A 19,917-nucleotide genomic window follows, 5' to 3' on the forward strand; every position below is an offset into this window, starting at 1 on the left:
CCTTCTGTATGCTGTGAATACCATTGGTGAATAAAGGAACTGCCTTGGCCTATTGCTAGGGTAGAGTAGAGCTAGATGGGGAAAACTAAACTGAATGCTGGGAGAAAGAAGGAGGAGTTGGAGAGAAGCCATGTAGCCCCGACGGACACAGATGCCAGAACTTTACCCGATAAGCCACAGCCTCATGGCAATACACAGATTAATAGAGATGAGCTAAATTAAGATGTAAGAGTAAGTCAATAAGAAGCTAGAGCTAATGGGTCAAGCAGTGATTTGATTAATACAGTTTCTGTGTGGTTATCTTGGGGCTGAGTTGCCAGAACTAACTAGCAGCCTCGTTACTACACACTCCTCCTAAACTCACACCCCAAAATACATCTAAATTGTACCATAGGCTAGTCCTCACTCTGTACCCTAGGCTAGTCTGCAATTCACTATACAGTCAAAATCGGTCCCAAACTCGTGTTCTAATAAGAAGCAAAACCAGAAAACACATGCCCACACACAAACCTGCAGGAATCAGAGGAGAGGTTATTTGCATTCCCCAAAAGCATAAGCCCAATGGCCAGAGGAAATGGATAAACAAAGTACAGATACACAACACAATGCAATATCAAGTCACAAAGACAGGTGAAGTACTGACATGTGCCACAACATGGACAAGCCTTGAGAAGCTTCCGTCCAAGGAAGGACGCCAATAGGAAAGGCCACTGACACAATGCAATGAAGATGATGCTCACACACGAGGTCAGGGAGGGCAGCAGGAGTGCGGGAACTCAGGGATGGGGAATGACTGCCAGCAGAACCTGGGGAGGAATGGCCGGACTATTCTAGAACCGGATAGTGGCCAGGCCCGTGTAACCCTGAATGAAGGAAACACACAGACTGGTACTATGAGGGCTGTACCTGCAGTGGCAATGCAGGCCTCCTCTTAATACAGTTAATGTCACTCAAGGGCTGAGCCTGGCCCTCAGTGGGAATTTGATAAACATGGACCTGGCACGTCGTGGGGCAGACGAAGGCACTCATTGGTTTATGTCACTGGGTGGCTTGGGGCGGTTGAGAAAGGCGTGGTTACGTAAGCTCTAGTGAGCGGGGACAAGCGGGTCAGAGAGGTCATGGGGCCCCAGGGATTCCTTGTTCTCCAGTTACCACAGAGTCTTCCTGGGCCCTGGCCTGCCGACAGGTGTGCTCTCTTCCTCCCCAGATGAGTAACCGACCCCCAGGGGTCTGAAGCCTGATTCAGAAGAGGGGAAGGAGAGACAAGAGTTCCTTCAGCTCTCCACCTCTCTCTGACACACCAGCCACCAACACCACAGCTCTTGTGACCAGACCCGCCTCAGGGGAACCCAGACTGAGGGGAACCGGGGGTCAGTGACGACAGTCGTATCGACAAGCTGGCAACCGAGGAGAGGTTGCCCAGCCGTCCACTGGCTAGTTACCCCAGGATGATCTCACTATCCACTAGGAGGCCAGGTCAAACCTGTAGGGTAAGAGAAGCCCAATGGCCACAGAAGGTCCAGGGCCCCCACAGAGCTGTGTCCCTCCAAGGGAACCACCATGTCCAATAGTGACAAGGTAGGAATTCAGTTGTACGGCCGCATTGCTTGCGCTTGTAGAATCACTGCCCACTTTTTGAGCCGGGCTCTCATGGATCCCGGGCTGGCCTTGAGCCATTATGTGGCTGACACCGAACATCTGACCCCACCTCCTCCACTAGTGCCTGCCACAACAAAGACCTACAAGCTGTGGGGCTTGAATCCAGGGCTTCGTGCATGATAGGCAAGGAGTCTACTAACTGATCTACCTCCCCGGCCTTTGGAACACCTATTTTGAAATTCAGATTCTTGCTAAAATATTTGGGTTCCCTGGCCCCTCAAAACTAGATAGGTTTCTAGATTTTTTCATGTGCCAGGCTTGGCATTACACACTTTTGCAGGGCACACCACCAGATTCTCATAACCGCTTTAGGAGCCAGCTCCATTTTGCAGATGGAGAAATTGAGGCATAGAAGGCAGGATCCTGAAAGGGGAGAAAATGCAGGTTGTAGCTCAGAAAGCCTTCCTAGGCCAAGGGACCAGCATGTTCAATGGATTGTCCAGAGCTGAAGCTGCCAAGTGACAGAAATGACAGTCTCTCCGCAGGGGCAAAGGTAAGCGGCACAGGACCAGGTAGGTGTGACCAAGAGTCCAATAGAGAGGGAGGAAAATGAGGAAGGAAAGTGTGTCCCGTGCTCAGGGTGCAGACAGGGCCCAGGATTCAGGAGGGGCTGAAGAGACCGCAGTTGGCATCAGCATGGACATCCAGATGTGGCCATCTGGAGCAGCCACAGCACAGAGGAGTCATGCCTGCCAACCTGCAGGATCCAGACACGCTCGGCTGGCACATACGCACCAACACATCTGTGCCCAGGCTTCTGGAGGGACAGCACCCTGGGCTGCTGACTGGAGCAGCTGATCTCATGCGGTCCAGCTGCTTAGGTCCCTTCCAAAGGAATCAAGTCTCTGTCGCCCTTGTCACACCGGAGCATGTGATCATGTTTCTGGGCAGCTTTGAAAACATGCTGACTCTTTTATAGCATGTTCGAAAATTTGCCTTTTAGACTGCTCTAGATTGCAACACTTTTCCAGGAAAGCCAGCTGAGAGAAGAGAGTGCAGCATGGCATGTCCCCTCCTTTAGACAATTCACTTGGGCACCCATTCCACAAAAGTGGCACCTGCTGGTCTCACAAAGAAGGGAGGTGCCATGGAAGGCTGACTTGTTTGTGTGTGTGTTTGTGTGTGTATGTGTGGTGTACACGGGTGTGCAGGCTAGAGGTCAATGCCCAGTGTCTTTCTCAATTACTCTCCAACAAATAAACTTATTTGTTTATTATTTATTTATTTTGAGGCAGGATCTCTCACTGAACCTGGGTCTCGCCAGCCTGACTGGACTGGCTGGCTATCCAGCAAGCTCTAGGGATCTACCTGTCTCTGTCCCCCCCGCCCAATACTGGGGTTATACCTGCACCATAGGCCCTGAATTTTGCGAGGATATTGGGCATCTAAACACAAATCCTCATACATGCAAGACAGGCACAATTCTGATTCTTTATTCTTAGGAGTTGAGCACCAGAGACAATCAAGGAAGAGAAGTTATGGATGGGTGTGGTGACGCACGCCTTTATTTCCTGCATTCAGGAGGCAGAGGATCTTTAAATTTCAGGTCAGTCTGGTTTACATAGCAAGTTCCAGGACAGCGAGAGGAAGATGTGGGAAAAGGACTCCGGTGCCCACAGCAACAGCACTGGGTAACTGACTTGGGAGATGTAGTGAAGTCTCTGTCTTCCATGTGTGTTCTTGGGGAGACCCCAGGGGAAGTCCACATCATGATATAAGAAAGAAATTTATCCTGCACCCGAGGAAAGAATTCATCATGCCGTTTCCAAGCACCTCCCGGTGCCCATGCAATAGAGGGGAGGGTGTTAAGGGGTTGCTGATCCCCGTGTTCTAGAATGAACTTAAAATCAGGATGGAGGAACCATACCAGCTTACTCAGACTCTGAGTCTAATAGGCTCAAGTGGGCAATCCCCAAATTTCTTCAAAAGATAATGAACAAACAAAACGCAGCATGCAATAGATATTGCATGCAATGGGGTATTAGCACCCTGGAAGAGGACATGTTGACACATGCCACAGTGCAGATGACACTCCAGAACATTGAGCTAAGTGGGAGCAATGACACACAAGTCACACACTGTTGGTTGTGTGGTTCCACGAATAGGAACCAGGGAGGAAAATGCAGAGAGAATGTGGAGCGGTGGTGAGCACAGAAGGAACAATGGGCGTGGCTGCTCATGTGTGCACGGTCTCCTTGCGGGTGGAGAAAAGGTTTGGAACTAAATGTGCCAAATACCATGGAATCACTGGATTGAAAATGGCCGTCAGCACACCTGTAATCCTAGCACTGGGGAGGTTGAGGCAGGAGGATCGTGACATGCAGACAAGACCCTGTCTCAAGAGAGAAAGGGGAAAAAATTTGCAAATTTTATGCCAATTTAAAAATTGGGGTAGAAGCTGGAGAGATGGCCCAGCAGTTAAGAACACTTGTTGCTCATGCAGAGGACCCGAAATCAGTTCCCAGCATCCATGGTTCACCCACAACTGCCTGCAACTCCAGTTCCTGAGGATCCGCCACCCTCTTCTGACATCTGCAGGCATTGCACACACGTGATGCATATACATGCAGGCAACACTCACATGCATAAAAACGAGGAACTAGGGAGATGGCGTGGGTAAAGAGCTTGGTGCACCAGCACAAGAACCTGAGTTCAGATCCCCAGCACCATGTAAAAGCTGGGCATGGTGGTGGGCATCTGAAACCCCAGCACTGGGGGTCAGGGACCAGTCAGTCTAGCAGGAACATGGAGCTCTAGGTTCATTGAGACCCGACCTCAAAAACGAGGTGGCAAGCCATAGAGGAAGACACGTGGCTTTGACCACTGGCCTCCACAGACATGCATCCCTGCATCCACATACCCATGTGTCCATGCATGCCCACACCATGCAAACACTAAGAAAAAAATTAAAGAAGAGCTTAAAAGCACAGCAAGGGTTTGGGGTGTTACTCAGTATGTGAGGGGCCCTTCAGTATGGAAGAGGGGGAGGAAAGAGATGGGTGAAAAGAAAGATGCAGGAAGGGAGACAGACATACAGCCACTTCGGGAAAGCCAAGGGGTTTCCAAGGTTACATGAGTGAGTGGGAGGCCCAGGGTCTGCTTGAGAAGGAGCACAGCTGTGGGGCTGTGTTCTCAAGGGACATGCCGGGGGACAACTCACTTGTGCAGTGACAGGAAAGGGAACTGAGTCACTAAAGCCAGCAGAGACCAGGGCCAAGACCAGGAACAAGAACACCCATAGGGTACTGGGTGCTGATCAGGAGGCCCCGGGAGAGGCAGGGACTGGAGGGTGGTTGTATCTTGGGGTCTAGGCAGACAGCTGTCGATGGTTGCTTTGGGGGCAGCAGGCAAGGGAACAGAGAGTGGGGTGAAGTGTGAGCTAGGAGAGCTGAAAAGGAGGAAAGCAAGGGGGCAACCCCATCCTTGGGGAAACAGGGGCCCTGGGAAGAAGCAACAGGGGCAGAGGGCACCTGTGATCATGTAAACACCAAAGATGCCCCCAGTTCCTACACACATGCAGAGATAGAGTCAAGCCCACAGTGAACATTCATACAACACAGACACGTACACAGACAGACATCCACATGCTCACCAAAGAGGACTGGGTAATGACCACACCAGAACACTGTCCCTTCTCTATGTGTATAGGTGACTAGCAAAAATACACACATACACACACACAGAGCACCAATATCCATATGATGCCATAGCTAATCCCCTGGAAAGAAGTTCTGGGCATCACTATGACAAGCGCCCATGGCTCAGAACCCCAGCACCATGACTCTCTTGGGAAAGTGACAGACAGGGGCCATTGCTCAATATCTCCACCCTACTCGGCTCAGGGTCAGGGAGGAGCCAGGGCCAGACCTCGCGTGCCTGCCCACACAGCCGCTGTCAGCTGTCACCAGCAGCAGACACCCGGCCACCAACGCAGACAGCTTGGATTACAAGAGATCTGACAAAATCTTTCCCATCCTTCAGGGCTCCTCTAAACTAACTCTCTCTCTCTCTCTCTTTCTCTCTCTCTCTCTCTCTCTCTCTCTCTTTCTCACACACACGCACGCACGCACGCACGCGCACGCACGCACGCACACACACACACACACACACTTCTCAGGCCCGGTGGGCACACGGACCCTTTCAGAACCCTGATTTTGTTAGCCCTAACTGTGTGGCCTTGAGCAAGCTACTTCAGTTCTGTGCTTCATTTCCATCTGTGTGAACTGAGGATGAGAAAGACCATATGGGATGTGAACCAACAGGCCTACCCCTAACAGCCCTTCCCCAGAGGAGGGCACTGCATACCCCCTAACAGCCCTTCCCCACAGAGGAGGGCACCAAGATCAATGGGAGAAGCAGCCTCCTTGTGGGCATGCAGCACCAGCTGCAGACAATTTCACCTCCTGCTCCTGCCTCCTGGCTGGGTTTCCTGCAGGGCAGGATCCTGGCATTGTGTGGTGGCAAGCACCTTCTTTTCTCACTCCTACAAAGGAGCAGGAGTCCAACTATGAGGGCTGGGGAGATGGCTCCATGGTTAAGGGCACTGGCTGCTCTTCTAGAGGATCAGTTTCCAGCAGTCACATGGTAGCTCACAACAATCCATAACTCCGCTTCCAGGGGATCCGATTCCCTCTCCTGACCGCTGTGGGCACTAGACATGCACGTGCAGGCAAAACACACACATAAAATAAATAAATCTTTAAAAATTAAGATGAAAAAAACCCAACCGTGATGCAACTTGGCACATACAGGCCCAGGCAACCCTGAATTTCTGTTCCTATCCTGGAGGAAGACCTGAGATGGGTTCCTGTGTATTGACAAGATGGGAGAGGATGGAAATGGGCCCCAGCTGAAGTTTCCTCCTGTCCCATCTCAGCCGGAGCTGGACCCTGGGCTCTATGATGGAAGACTAAGCATCCCTTCCATTGCCTGTAGGGCAGACCTGCTGACCCAGCCCAGGCTGACCACACTGATGGCTCCAAGACCCCCAAAGAGGCCAATGGAGAACAGACGGGTTGGGTCTCAGCCTCTACCTCAGCCTGGAGACTGCTAGGCCCAACAGTGAAGATCAGCCTCCAGAGAGGAAACAGGCTGGAGTGAAAGCCCCTCTCTGAGGCACCAGGCTGGGCTGGAGAACCCCTCCTTGGGGCACCTTCTAAGCCCTGTGCCTGTGCCCCTCAAATGTCTGAGGCCCCTTGAACTTAGTGGACCTGCTAGAGGCTAGAACCCCAGCCCTGAGACCCCAAGGATCCCAGTACCTTGAGAGTCAAGACCCTCCACACAGACAAGTCAGATGCAGACAGAGAAAGAAGTGAGCACACAGACACACTCACCAAGCTGTGCACACTGCCAACTAGGCTCATTGCATCTGCAGCCGGATGCCCCAGCCTTGGGGTGCTCCTGACCAGCCTTCTGGGCCAAGGTTCTGGCCCCCATCTGGATCAGACAGTGGGAAGCCCTGACAAGCAGCTGGAACCGGTAAGAACCTGGCTGAGGCCTGAGGCTTTTGAGAACCAGGACAACAGCACTCAAACCTGAGAGTGACTCATTGGCAGACCTCCCAAGTGGCACAGGGCCAGCTGGGTACAGGAGAAGCAGCCCTGAACGTCTTCACCCCTCTCTAGGGCAGTCTGCCCACCACCCCAGCCCGAGCTTACACTAATCCCCAACTGCAGGAGACAGGAGTTCTCCATCCCATTCCCCAACCCAGCCAAACTCCAAGAAAATGCTCCCTCCCAGGGTCCCAGAAGGGAGTTATTCCTGGGCACGGAGAAACTGAGGCTGAGGAGGAGGACCGGCCAAGGTCTCTCACCACTCACTCACCATGCCGGGCTGTGCTCTAGGCTCATCGGATCTGCAACCTGAGGCCCCAGCCTCGGGGTCCCCAGAACCACGTGGGCATACTGCCAGAAGCCTAGCCCATGTGTTGGCTTTTCTGGGGAGTCACTGTGACCTGGGTACACAGAAGTCACGCCCTTCTTCCCCTCCTGAGCATGGGTGGGTCTCAGCTGAAGGCATCTGATAACCTCCCAGGGCATGTGTGGGGCCCTGGCTGCTTCAATGGAGTCCTGGTCCTACTGAGCAGGAGGCCCCATGACAGAAAGACCCAGGTTCGGATGTGCCCAGACATATAACCCTGGAGGGCAAAGAGGGCTCCAAGCGGCCTCTAGGGTTCTGTTCTGTCTGCTTAGCCCTGCACCTCAGCGGGAAAAGGCCTGGCCACCATCTCAAATGTCATAAACTATGTGATTTCTCCACAAGAGGGGCATAAGAATTCGGGCAAGACACATAGGAATGTAGGCAGTAGCCTGGAGGAAGGTGTTTTGGGACCTCCTGGATAGGTTTCCCAGTGTCAAGATAGGGGACTCAGGTAAGAAGGACAGGGATTTCTCCCTGTATAGAACTCTAGGTCATCCTGTAACTAAGAATGAATGGACTCTAGCTTTGGCTGGGAACCATGTGACCTCGTCACAAATGCATTAGAGGCTTCAGTTACTCATCTGTCACATACATACTGCTCGAAAAGTCACGGAGGTGAGAGACCAAGACCTGACAACTGGCTGTCATTCAGAGCCTGAAGGCCCAGCTCAGAAAGTCTTTTATTTATTTAAACAGTCATAAAAATAAGAGTGAGATGTAAAAACCCTTTCCTTGGGAGCCCCAAGAAGGGAAGGCACTGTTGGAGCTCACCAGGCCAGGACCCAAGCTGGAGAGCAGAGCCCAGCTCAGGGCAGAAGGACCCAGTCAGCTGGGACGGGGACAGCTCGACCCTCGCGCAGGGACTGTGCAAACGCTGAGGTCATGTAGAAAGTGATGGGTTGGGGGTCTAAGCCCCAAGCACCAAGGTGTCCTTTCGGGCAGATATTTGGAGGCAGCACTGCCCACCCTGCCTAGGGGTGCACACATGTCCACGAGTGTCAGCTCCATGCAGCTTACATACACACAGCAGAACCAGGGTCCCTTGGTAGGAAGGATGAGGGGCTCATTCTGCAGCTTCAGGAAAGAGCTCAGAAAAGTCTCTGAGAGCCCCATGGTAAGGGAGTTCTGGGAGCCTTGTGTTCCCTATGGATCTTTGGAAGTCAGCCCTTCTGGCCTTCGCTCGAGTACACCAATGACACTGCTGATCCCATCCTCAGGCACCTGGGGTAAGGGCATAGCATGAAATGCCAGGGCTGAGTCTGGCCAGGGATGCCCAACTCCCCAAATCAGCTGGGATTTCTTCCCGTCCCCACCTCTGGGGCCTTGCAGGGACCTCCAGCCCAGTCCAGGCACTCACCAGCGCGTGGTCAAAGTTGAAGGTGCTGATGTAATAAGCAGAGATGTCTGCAGCTGCCAGGGGACCTGCGATCTGGGCCACAATCCCACATTCATCTGAGGGTTGGAGACACGGGTGGCTCAGGGTAAATGCTGTGGAGACCCATAGGCTTGTCCTAACCCCCAATTTGGGGTGTGTGTGGTTCTCACCAAAACCCAGTGGCTGTCCCCCGATGCGCACCATCCTCCACAGCTCTCCAGAGGAACTTGTCAGCAGGAGGTCGCTGGGGAACCTAGGGAGGCAGGTGGGTGACAGAAAGGGCACCCAAGCATCCCTATCTACCCTGACCCCTAAGGCATATCCTCCTGCTAACCACGGAGTCTGGCACCCCACCTTCCCCTTCCCTGAGGCTAGCTGAGGGGCTATGACCTTCTTGGGGGTCGGGGAAGGGTTACGTACTTTTTCTGGGTCTCTGCATCCATAACAATGGAGATGTAACCCTCAATGAGGGAGAAAGCGAAGAACGGGATGGAGCTTGACTCAGGACCACTTGAGGCTGCCTCCCTGGGGACACTGGAGAGGGATGACAGGGTCAAGGGCTCTGCCAGGCACATGGCCCTCTCCGTTTCCTGAATACCAGACTACAGAGGAGCCAGAAGAATGGCTCTGGAAAGGGCCTCATGAGAGAATCCTGATTTCCTAAGGGACAAGCCCTAACTGCCAAAAACCAAGGGCCTTGGGCAGAGGGCCTGACTGGGGTGTATGTGGTTTGGAGTGGCTCTGTCAACACCTCTGGCTGAGGGCTACTGGGCTGTCAGGAACCCTAAGGCACTGAGGACACAGAGTGACAGAAGGGATGGATGAGACAAAGGTCAGAGTGCATGGAGCAATAGTGAGGCCAGAGATCAAGTGCATGCATGACCCACCTGTGTGAGTAGAAGAGGACATCGATGAGGGTGGTGGCAATAGCTGGCAATGTCTCAGGGTCCAGTGTGAGGACACAAAATCGGTTCTGCGGGCTCTGAATGGGATGCACGGTGGGGCCGGGCCCTGCTAGAGACACAGAGGCCGTAAGATAAAAAGGCAATCCTGGGCTGGGGCGACCCCTGGTGGCCGGGTAGGGAAGGGCTTGGGTGTACCTATCCCACACATTGAGAAACACCCATCCCAGCCCTTCGAAAGACAAGCCCTCCTGTGGGGAAAGGTCCCACCGAAATCTGGGTATTGGAGGGCAGACTTTACCGTGCTGGGCTCGTGGAAAGCCGTTGCTCGAATCGTCCTTGGCAACCGGAACAGGCTCCCCACCTACTTCACGGTAGATTTGGAACTCCTGGGCCAGTGTATGGATCACTACAGACAGGTCCTGCTCCCGAACCTGGGTCAAGGCAAACGGCACACATTACGGAGACTCAGGCACCTCAGCTCCCGCCCTGCCACAGCACCTGCCCAAACCCACCAGGATGAAGTCTGTCTGGTACGTGGACAGCATCAACACAGACACGTGGTGCTCGGCCAGCGGGGCAATGACAGACCGGGCAATCTTGGTAACACCAGCAGCCTGCATCACGGCCCCACTGTGGGATGATACGTTCATCACCAGCCATGTGGCCTCGGCCACTTGCAGGAACTCGGATGGGGGTAGCTCTGTGGGCAGGAGGTACATGAACCTTAGCAAGTTCTAGCAAGGCAGGTCAGGACTGGAGCTCATGGCTGTCTCTCCTCAGTTCTGCCTCCGTGTGTATGAAGGCATTCTCAAACTCAGAACTAGGGTGACGTCCTAGCTTTACCATTTTGCTGTGAGACTTGAGACAAGTGGTTGCTCATTGCTTGTTTCCTGTGAGGCCGTGTCTTACGATGTAGATTAGGTTGGGCTTGAACTCAAATTGATCCTTTTGCCATAGCCTCCTAAGTGCTGGGATTGCAAGCCCTGTTTAGTCTCGGTTTCCTACCTGCAAAATGGGATATTCCTCAGGACTTTTCTGTGGGCTGATTGACTTCATCGCACCACCAGAGGGCGCGAGCGACCTACTGATGGGGAGGTGCTCCCTTGCAGGCAAGAGCTTTCCTTGCAAAACAGGGAAACTAAGTCCTTTGGGAGGGCGGCTAGGCCAAACTCCAGGTGGCTGGCTTGAGACTCCAGGCCTTAGAGGCCAGGCCAGGCAGGCAGAAGTTGGAGTCAGAAGTCAGCTCCCAGGTTCCAGTGCTGAAGAGGGACAAGGGCCAGGGTGACTGTTGTTCGCCCAAGCACAGCCAGGAGGCCCCAGGACCTTGCTCTGGGCTTGCTGCCTGTTCCTGCATTCCTTCCCCAACCCTCAGACTCCTAGACTTCCCAGGCCAGTAAAAGAGAAGCTGGCTTTCACTGGGGAGCTAATTCCAAGAAGAAACAATGACCAGGGGTTAAAACAGCTACAGGTGTTTTAGCTACAGCTAAACCACCTTAATCTGGCCTAAAACAGTGAGACCCCCCACCGCCTTGCTGGCCTGGGACTCATATCCAGCCCTTTGTGGCCTTTAAATTTATAAAAATCTCATAAATACTGTTAAACTGCCATGACTACATCTTAGATATGAGAAAACAGTGAGGGGTGGAGGTTCGAATCCAGATCCATATGCCTTTGAGTCCTAAGCTCTCTGGAAGCTGTGCCTGGTAAGAATAGGGCTTAGAGGTGAGCAAGGAGTCAGTTCCCACCTTTAAAGCCCTCCTCATCCACCATGAGTGTGTAATCTTCCGGGGTCTCCGTCAGGCTGAAGAACTTGCACCTAGTGGGGAAGGAAGGGGTGGGAAGACTTTCAGGCTGGAGAGGACAAGCGAACTTTGCTCCAGCAGCACTAAAGGACCCCCCGCCAGGCGCCTTCCTGACCCGCCCTCAGGCTTCAGTTTCTTCCTCGGAGCAATGTGGTCTGGGTCCAACGTCTGGGATCTCCTGCTGTTTTCCAACTCCAGATCTCCCCTTCATTCCACACTCTAGAGGTATCGGGCTTTGGGTTCCCCTAGCCAACTCTTACACTTTCCGTGGAGTCTGGGAAAGGGCTGAGGTAGGGCTAGAAGGCATGCTCCACTACACTGCCTATCCCAGGCAGTTTGCACCTTGACAAGCCCTGCAAGAGGATTGCTCCAGGCCGGATAGGCGGCGTCTCAGAAAGGGTAATCCCCGGCCAGATGGCGGCCAGAGAGGACAGCGTCCCCACCCGGTACACGCCGCTCCCTCGCGGCGACCCTAATCCTCTGCCCCTGGCCTGGAGTGACAGAGGAGCCCCCACCCATCTGACCTGCGCCCCTGAACCCGGGTGCGCACCGGCTGCGATGGGGCAGGAAGAGCAGCTTGATGAGAGGGTGGGTGTAGAGCCAGAGGCCCGGGCGGGCGAGGCTCAGTACCCGCACCCGGTGCTCTAGAATGTGGAGTTCCATCGTAGATCGCGCGGCCACGGCCCCGCCGCCAGCTAGACCCAGGCAGTGGCGGGGCGGCGCCCGGCTTAAAGGAGCCGCGCTGAGGGCCTCCGCACCGCCCGCTACGCCGCGGGCCCGCCCAGTCACCGACCCACTCTCCGGAGGCCACGCCCCACAGCCTCTACGAAGTGGCCACGCCTCCTCCCAAGCCCCGCCTTCCCGGCGCTGCAGGCTGCCCTCGAACCCTGCTTGGGTCTGCTGTCCATTCTTCTAGTCCCATCTGGGGATCCCTACCTGCTCCCACCCCTCGGCGGCCTCCAGGCCACGCCCTGGCCACGCCCTTTCCGCTGGCCGCTGGCTGTGTTGGGTTTGGAAACGTGCCGGAAGCTCAGGGTCCTGTCTGAACTCCAGGCTTGCACGTGGGCTTTACAGTTGAGGCAATTAAGACGCGGGAGGGCTTCAAGACTTGCCGGGAGTTCGGCTAGGGCCGGAATGCTGTTCACAGATATCCGGAGCGTGGAGACTGGAGATCCGTGAGCGGTACAGCTGGGTGGCGCCTTTGTCCTTCCTTTTATTGCTGGGGACAGGGACTGCAGAACTGACAAGGCTGATCGTGACTAAAGATCACTAGGCAAGGGCTGCCCTGGGCTGGTATTGATAATACTACATCCTCTACCCGGCCATCGTTCTGACCAGCTGTCCTAGGTTTTAATCCCCCGACTTCCAGAGTAGAATGCTCCTCTCTAAGGGGAAGCACAGAAAAAAACATCCTATCACCTAGCGAAGCAAAGTATTCCCTGGGGTTAATCCAGGGAAACAACCCAGAAGTACCTGAATTGGGACCGCCCAGGGCTCAGGTATTGAGGGGACAGGCCCTTGCACTTGAGGCTCCCTGGGTACTCAGGCCAGAGACTTGAGCCCCATAAAAGTCTCCTCAAAGCTTGTCACAATCAGCAGAACGCAACTGGTCTGAGCACATCTAGATTTGCTTCAGATCCAAGAAGGCCCCAAGCGCTGGCAGACACCCCAGGTATGATCAAGGTTAAGAAGACCCCAAGGCTGAGCAGGAATGAGCAGGCACAGGTTGGTTCCATGGCAGGACACAACATGCTCCATGGGGCCTTGATTTGGCCCAGGCACTCAAGCCTCAGCTTGAAGGTGTTGAACAAGGTAGGTTAAAGTCGGCCTCAGGCACGACCAGGACCCAGCAGGCCCATGCAGGACTTCGTGTTCTGGACCCAGTACCACAGGCAGACGGAAGCTGGGCTCAGCCCTGTTCCTGGCTTTTCTAGCTCCAGATGATTCTCATGGAACACAGTGCAGCCACCACATCCTGGCTGGTTCTCTGGAGAACTGGGGGTGGGTGGGAGCACTTCCCAAAGGCTGAGTCCATCTCACCATAGCAGGTGTGGAGTGGGAAAGCAGTGGGTGAGAGGCAGGAGCAGAGAGCGAGTGAGCTGCCCAGAGCCTCTGGTGTCCACTCACTTCTCAAGCCTCAAGCCTCAGCTGTGCCGGAACAACATGTTCTAGGCCCAGGCTGTGTTTGAAGCTCCCAGAGAGTCTGTTTTTCCCTCCCTGTTCTCTCCTATGGTCTGGCCCAGCTTGGTCTCAGGCCAGGAACAGCCACTATTGTTTGACTAGAAAAGCTGCTTCCTCAGCAGAAGGGGGGAACCTTCTCCCAGGGACACCCTGTTCTCGCCATTGCCAGTTATCAGTTGTCACTGAGCACCTGCCTGCCCCTCCATGGCAGTCTGCTCACTTGGGTGAGTGAGGGCCTTGGGGTACAAATGTGGCTCTTGGAGGAGGAGGACACAGAACTCCTTTTCTGTCAGGCACAAGCCCAGCCTAGCAAGAGGACCATGTCAGCAAACGGCAAGTAGCATTGTATCAAGGAGGCCAACCTCACCCCTTACCTGTCAGCCTTTGGTGGAAGCCTGTCAGGCATCTACAGTGCCTCATCCTGGTGGCAGCCCTGACACAGTGTGAAGTGCTCAGAGGTTAATGGGATCTGCAGCGGCATTGAGGCCTGGCTCTGGAGGAGGAACAGCTCTAAGCTATCTCACAGGGATCCTCCTCCAATCCCCATCCCCCACCCCCAATAAAAAGAAAGGAACCAGGCCAGCACATGCCTTTAATCCCAGCACTCAGGTGGATCTCTGTTAGTTCAAGGCCATCCTGGTCTACAAAGTGAGTTGCAGGACACCCAGGGCTACAACAGAGAAACCCAGGGACCTCGGGGATTATTTCCTGCTCTGCCCCAGTAGTGGGCTTCAGCTCTCGAGTGACTCATCTAAGTCAGAAGATGGACACGGCATCAGAGAGAACAGAGGGTAGAACAGCAGCTGGCCTTGGACTTGGGGCTTCATGTATCAAAGGTATGTTTCAGAGGGGTTCCTGCCGGGCTGGGGGCCCAGGATAAAGGGTGATACCCCTTTTGGGTCCCTAGCTGCACACCAGCTCTCTATACAAGCCTGTTTATTTTCGTACAAAACCATGTTTCTATTTTACACAAGAGCATACCCCCTGCTTCCCCTCACATCAGCACCCTAGCACTGAAGAATATCCCCCAGAAGGACAGGGCTGGGTGAGACCCAACCCATTTGGCCATAGCTTCTGCTTGTGCTGGCTGGGCCAGCTTGACCCAAGAGAAAATAAATAAGGAGGCTTGGGCAGAATCTGTACTGGGCCAGACAGATTCTATCCCAGCCCAATGGCCAAGCAGTTGGGCCTTCAGGTACACAGGACCTGGAGTGTTGTCAGTCTCTGAACCGTGTTAAGATATGTAGAGACCCCACCTGGAGGCCTGAACTCCCTGGGTTACAAGTAGGTGTCCTCACTCTCCTGGGAGGTCAGGCTCTCCTGGGAACCATGGTAGATAAAGTCCTGGGGAGCAGAGTCCTGGGGGACTGGGTCCCTTGGAGGCACATCCTGAGGAGGACATGCATCTCCCGAAGCAGTCACCACTGTGGCTTGATTGGGGCCTGGGGACTTGTCCAGCTGCCCACTGGCCTTTGTCCTCTTCTCCTTCTGGACCTGCTTGGGTGGCTTAGCTTTGGAGGTGAGGAGGGTTGCATCTGGGGGTAGGCGGATGGATGGTGAAGGTTGCAGGGCAGGTCGGGGACCAGGCTCTGCATCCAGGATGGCTTTGGCACCATGCATCCTGGGTGGAGAGCGACACTCCAGCTCACCACGGGTCTCTTTCCAGCGCCGCAGCTGGATGAGATGTTCCCGTTCAATCTGGCGCTCTGTCACAGGCAACTCTATTACCTTTGGGACAACAAGGGGCAAGTGAACACCAGAAAGAGTGACCTTTCCCTTCTGCCTCCAACCCTAGGCTCTCCCACCCACCAGCAACCCCTAACTATGTCTGCTAAAAGCTGAACCCAAGAAGGATGTGACTGTGGTTTGAGTGCCAAACATGAGACTCACTGTCTCACAGGACAAACCTGCCTACAGTTCACAGGCCCACCCAGCTTCCATCTTGGACAGAAGGGGCAGGGCTAAAATAGGCAACCCCAGTCTCAGCCAGTATTGTCCCCTATTGACCAGGGCAGCCTGGCTGTCCAGGCTCCACTACTTTTCAGCTGGAATTGAAATCTGCCTCTGAGCCTCTATTTCCTCAAATGTAAAATGGGAACAATGCTGGAAGTGGCATATGCTGAAGATGGCCTTGTATGTCTGCTCCATAACATGAACTAGCATTGGCCTGGCCTTGGTCTGCCCTCCCTCCACCACCCCCAGTAGAAGTTGGCCATGCCTGTCTCTTAATTTGTAGCCTCTGAAAAACAAGTACCCATAAGAGAAATGAGAGGGCTGCAGATCACAGCTCTGCTCTACCCACAAAGTAGACTCGCTAAGGAAGGCACTGCACAGCTGGGCCTCACTTGCCTAGCAAAAGGATGAGGTCCATCAGTCCTGACCTGGGCTGACCAACCCTTGGAGCAGTGCCACATAAGGCTTCCTCTAAAACCAGCTCCCTTCCCTCCAATAGCAAGTGGGAGGTGTGGGCCGCACCTCCTGGACCAAGAAGGCTTCCTGCATGATCTTGGGGCTGAGGCTCCGTAGCTGCTCGATGGTTTCATACTGGCCCTGGCAGGCTTTGAGCTTCTCAGGAGAGCCTAGAGCATGCTTCAGCAGTACCAGCCCCACACGGAAGATGATCTTGACGCCTGTATGGGGCAGGTGATGAGTCCAAGGGAGGTTTGAGGGCTTCTTTTGCACCCCCCACAATCCAGCACTGCCTGGTACCTTCACAAAAGAACATGTCCCAGACTCGCAGCACGGAGCTCCAGGGCAGGGTACGGGCAAAGGCACACATGAACCACTCTGTCATGTACAGCAGGGGGTCAATCTTCTGCCTGCTAAGGTGCTTGTGAGCCACAGGGGACACCTTCTGTAGCAGTGAGAAGAGGATCTCACCATCCAGCTGGATTGCCTCCTGGAGAAACAGCAAGGCCACACAGCATGACCACAGCCCATACTGGGTCAGCATTAATTCATCAGGTAGCTAGAGCCTATAGAGTACTGGAAGACAGGTGAGCAAACCAGGTACAGAATGGGGGAGGGAACACGGGGGCTGAGCATCCCAAACAAGGAAGGTACAGGTGCAGCCTGTCAAGGTCAGGAAAGGGCCATGCCTGGGCTGAAGGGTGAGGAAAAGGCATTCTGGGTGAACAGAATGGAGCTGCAAGCAGAAGCTCCCCCTTCCCCTCAACACAGGGGTTGTCTGTAACCTTGGTTGACCTGGAACTCACTTTGTAGACCAGGCTAGCACTGGACTCAAGAGATCGCCTGCCTCTGCCTCCCAAGTGCTGGGATTAAAGGTGTGCACCACACTGCCTGGCTCTTAAACCTATGTCAAGGTCAAGGAGGGAGGGACCAGGAGTCCTGAGCAATTTTGATCCTGTCCCATTGCCACAGAGAACATCAAATGGCCAGAGGCACAGATGGAAATATAACTGATGAAGCTGGTGCCTGAGTGGCCTCTATCAGGTTTTGGGACTTAAGCCTAGAGTGGCTATGAGAAAGTGAGAGAGGCCCTGGAGTAGCCACAGACACCCAAGTCAGCGGGTACTCACCAGTTTCTCACTGTAGTAGCCAGGCAGGTACTTTTCACAGACTTGTACCAGACACCAGAAGGCTTGCTGTGGGTGAGAGAGGCATGAGCCCTTGTGGTGAGGTCAGGTCCCCTGCCCGCCCACCCAGATCCTGGGTACCTCAGCAGGCATGTGCATGAGCAGCACAGCAGCAATGGGTGCCTGGGCCTGGCAGTAGCCCTCCTCAGGACGGTACAGCGTGTAGGCCTTCAGCACACGAAACAGGTCCTGCTGGCTGTGGAAAGGACAAGCAGGATAAGATGGCAGGCATGGCTACTGCCCACAACCTCCCCTGTACCTCACTGAACCAGACCTGCCTCAGGACTTGCTCTTCCCTGGAAAAGATGTACTGTGGTCACTGTGGGTTAGGCTCCCACTGGGATCCAAGGACAGGGTTTAAAGAGAAAGCAGGGGTTGGGGCAGGGTCGTATAGCAGATAGATGCAGACTGAAGAGGGGCTAGAGAGGGCTACCTTGCTAGGCAGCTCTGTCCCCTTGCCCAATATATCATTCCCCTCCTGCCTACTGTTTCGGTCCACCAGCCTCCCTTCTTTCCCTATATTAAGAAGGCCTAACCAGGAAAGTTCTAACAGTCTAGAGAGGAAGGAGTCAAAAGTGGGTCAGTACACCAAACCACAAGGTAAAGGCTAACAGTAGGGTTTTGAGCACATGCCCTCAAGCTCAGTGTACCTTCCCTGACAGTCTAAGAGACATCCTAGAACCACTTCCCAGCCCACATGCTTAGCCTGCTTACCCATGACCTCCTCGGGACACAAACATCTCATGGAAAGGGAACTGCCGGTGCAGGTCACGTTCAATCACATCTAACCACTTGGGGTCCCCAGGAGACATGTCCAGCTCCTGGAAGCAAGGACATAATGTCAGGAGGCAGTGGGGGGGGGCACTTCTGGTAGAAGATAACTGTCTTGGGTATCAGATTAGGTACCAGAGGCACCCGATTGCATCATAGAACCAGACCTTCCTGAAGATAAACCCCACAGAGGCAAGAATAGCAGAACCCTGGGAAACCTGAGAGGGATCCTAGTGCTCAGTAGTTTTGTTTTTGTTTTGTTTTGTTTTTGAAACAGGGTTTTGCTCTGTAGATCAGGCTGGCCTCAAATTCAGAGATCCACTGCTCAGAGCCAAAGACAGACAGAGCTGAGTGTAGGACACACATGGGACTCACTGGCCCCTTTTCTAACCCAAAACAGATCCTGACCTAATATCATGTTCACAGATGAGAGAACTGAAGGGTCAAAATAAAATCAATTTCCCAAGGCCTTGAGACTAGAAAAAAGATGGAGCTGGGACATGAAAGCAGGTATGAGTCAGAGCCACCAAACCCAGACTCTCTGCTGCTTGCATCCCGTGTTACAGGTATCCCCTGTTCAGGAAGGGACTGTGACATCCGTCAGCCTTAAGTGCTTGTCTAGGGTACTGAGGGTTCAACAGTGTGCCTCTCTTCTTCAAACCCTGACTGTGTACTTTTGAAAAGCCATCAAGCTCTAACAGAGTAAAGTCCCATAGTCATTTGAAATGTTGTCTCCATCTGAGCGCGGGCAACATGTGCATGTTTTCTCAGGCTCACAGCTCTATGCTTGAGTCTGTCCATCTTACTCTAGGTGAATCCATACACTCATTTTCAGAAAAGGAAATCCAGAGGGATGGGCCAGGAGGCCAAGCAAGTAGTAGTTGCCTGTGGGGTGGAGCAGCATCTGGAAAAGTCCTGTAAAGTGAAGCCTGGGCAAATATACCAAATGGGTGCAGGCGGGGCTTTGGCCCTGGCAGACAGTGACTGCATACAGGCCCCTTTTCTCTCCTGGCCTGAGGTGGTGGTATTCAGAATACTAAAGAACTAGTGTGTTCTCTAGCACACTTCTCTGGTCAGACCTGTTCTCTGAAGAGTGGTTAGGGGCAGAGCGGCCTGGAGTTTACACTGTTGGCCTGGACAGGGCTCAAACTATTTGTTGGCAGCACTCGGACTCAAAGGACGAGAGTCTGAAGGGATGGCAGCATCAACTAGAAAGCATTGCCCAGTCAGTGAACCACATCTCCTGGAGGCTGTTGTTCATCTAAGATTCTACCCTTAGCAGGCTTCAGTGGAATGAACTTCATTACAGCTCTGCCCCCTATTCTAGCCCTTTCTCTCGGCAGTTACTCAGATTTGCTTTTATGGTTGAGCTCAGTGCATTACTTCACAGCTCCTGGTCATCAGGAAGTGACCCTCAGACCACATCCCTTCCTGGTGCCTCTAACATGTGCCGTAGTTTTTAGGAGCCTTCACATTTCTTGGTCCCAATCTCTATTCTGTCTCCTGTCTCTAGTATGTCAGAAACTGGACTAGAAAGCAAACAATGAGATGAGGCTCATGGAGTGTTGAAGGTTGCAGGGCAGAGGAAGGGGCTGGGATTTTTCAGTGGAAGGAGTGGGCATCACCCCCTCAAGTTAGTGTCCTGTGTACTCCCTGTATCATCTGAGTACAATGCAGGCTTGCTTTTCTCAGGAAGAAGGTTCACTTGA

At 53.7% G+C, this 19,917-nt stretch overlaps 2 protein-coding genes across 6 annotated transcripts in view; both read right to left on the reverse strand.

The window, feature by feature from the left end:
• Positions 1-8,220: 8,220 nt before the first annotated feature.
• Castor1 (cytosolic arginine sensor for mTORC1 subunit 1) lies at positions 8,221-12,455 on the reverse strand. Of its 3 annotated transcripts, none has more exons than XM_048449943.3 (9): positions 12,211-12,455; positions 11,604-11,674; positions 10,371-10,558; positions 10,157-10,289; positions 9,841-9,967; positions 9,374-9,487; positions 9,124-9,206; positions 8,936-9,030; positions 8,221-8,799 (listed from the first exon to the last, which is right to left on the reverse strand). In XM_048449943.3, exons 1-9 carry the CDS (start codon positions 12,321-12,323, stop codon positions 8,722-8,724), a joined length of 1,002 nt encoding a protein of 333 aa, XP_048305900.2. In that variant the 5' UTR covers positions 12,324-12,455; the 3' UTR covers positions 8,221-8,721. The 3 variants fall into 3 exon arrangements, with proteins under 3 accessions (XP_048305900.2, XP_048305902.2, XP_085548245.2); XM_048449945.3 differs by having other exon boundaries at positions 9,841-9,964; positions 12,211-12,425; XM_085692119.2 differs by lacking the exon at positions 12,211-12,455 and adding an exon at positions 11,921-12,029.
• Positions 12,456-14,760: 2,305 nt separating this feature from the next.
• Tbc1d10a (TBC1 domain family member 10A) overlaps positions 14,761-19,917 on the reverse strand; it is a 33,570-nt gene continuing 28,413 nt past the window's right edge. For all 3 annotated transcript variants that reach the window (XM_048449939.3, XM_048449940.2, XM_085692118.2), the window contains exons 4-9: positions 18,152-18,258; positions 17,519-17,633; positions 17,381-17,446; positions 16,551-16,740; positions 16,317-16,471; positions 14,761-15,569 (exon numbers count right to left, since the gene is read on the reverse strand). In XM_048449939.3, the coding sequence (XP_048305896.1) occupies positions 15,120-15,569; positions 16,317-16,471; positions 16,551-16,740; positions 17,381-17,446; positions 17,519-17,633; positions 18,152-18,258 (1,083 nt within the window). In that variant the 3' untranslated portion in view covers positions 14,761-15,119. The remainder of the gene's footprint in view (positions 15,570-16,316; positions 16,472-16,550; positions 16,741-17,380; positions 17,447-17,518; positions 17,634-18,151; positions 18,259-19,917) is intronic.

Source organism: Myodes glareolus, chromosome 8 (assembly GCF_982192425.1).
Source record: "Myodes glareolus chromosome 8, mMyoGla1.1, whole genome shotgun sequence".
Classification (NCBI taxonomy): domain Eukaryota; kingdom Metazoa; phylum Chordata; class Mammalia; order Rodentia; family Cricetidae; genus Myodes; species Myodes glareolus.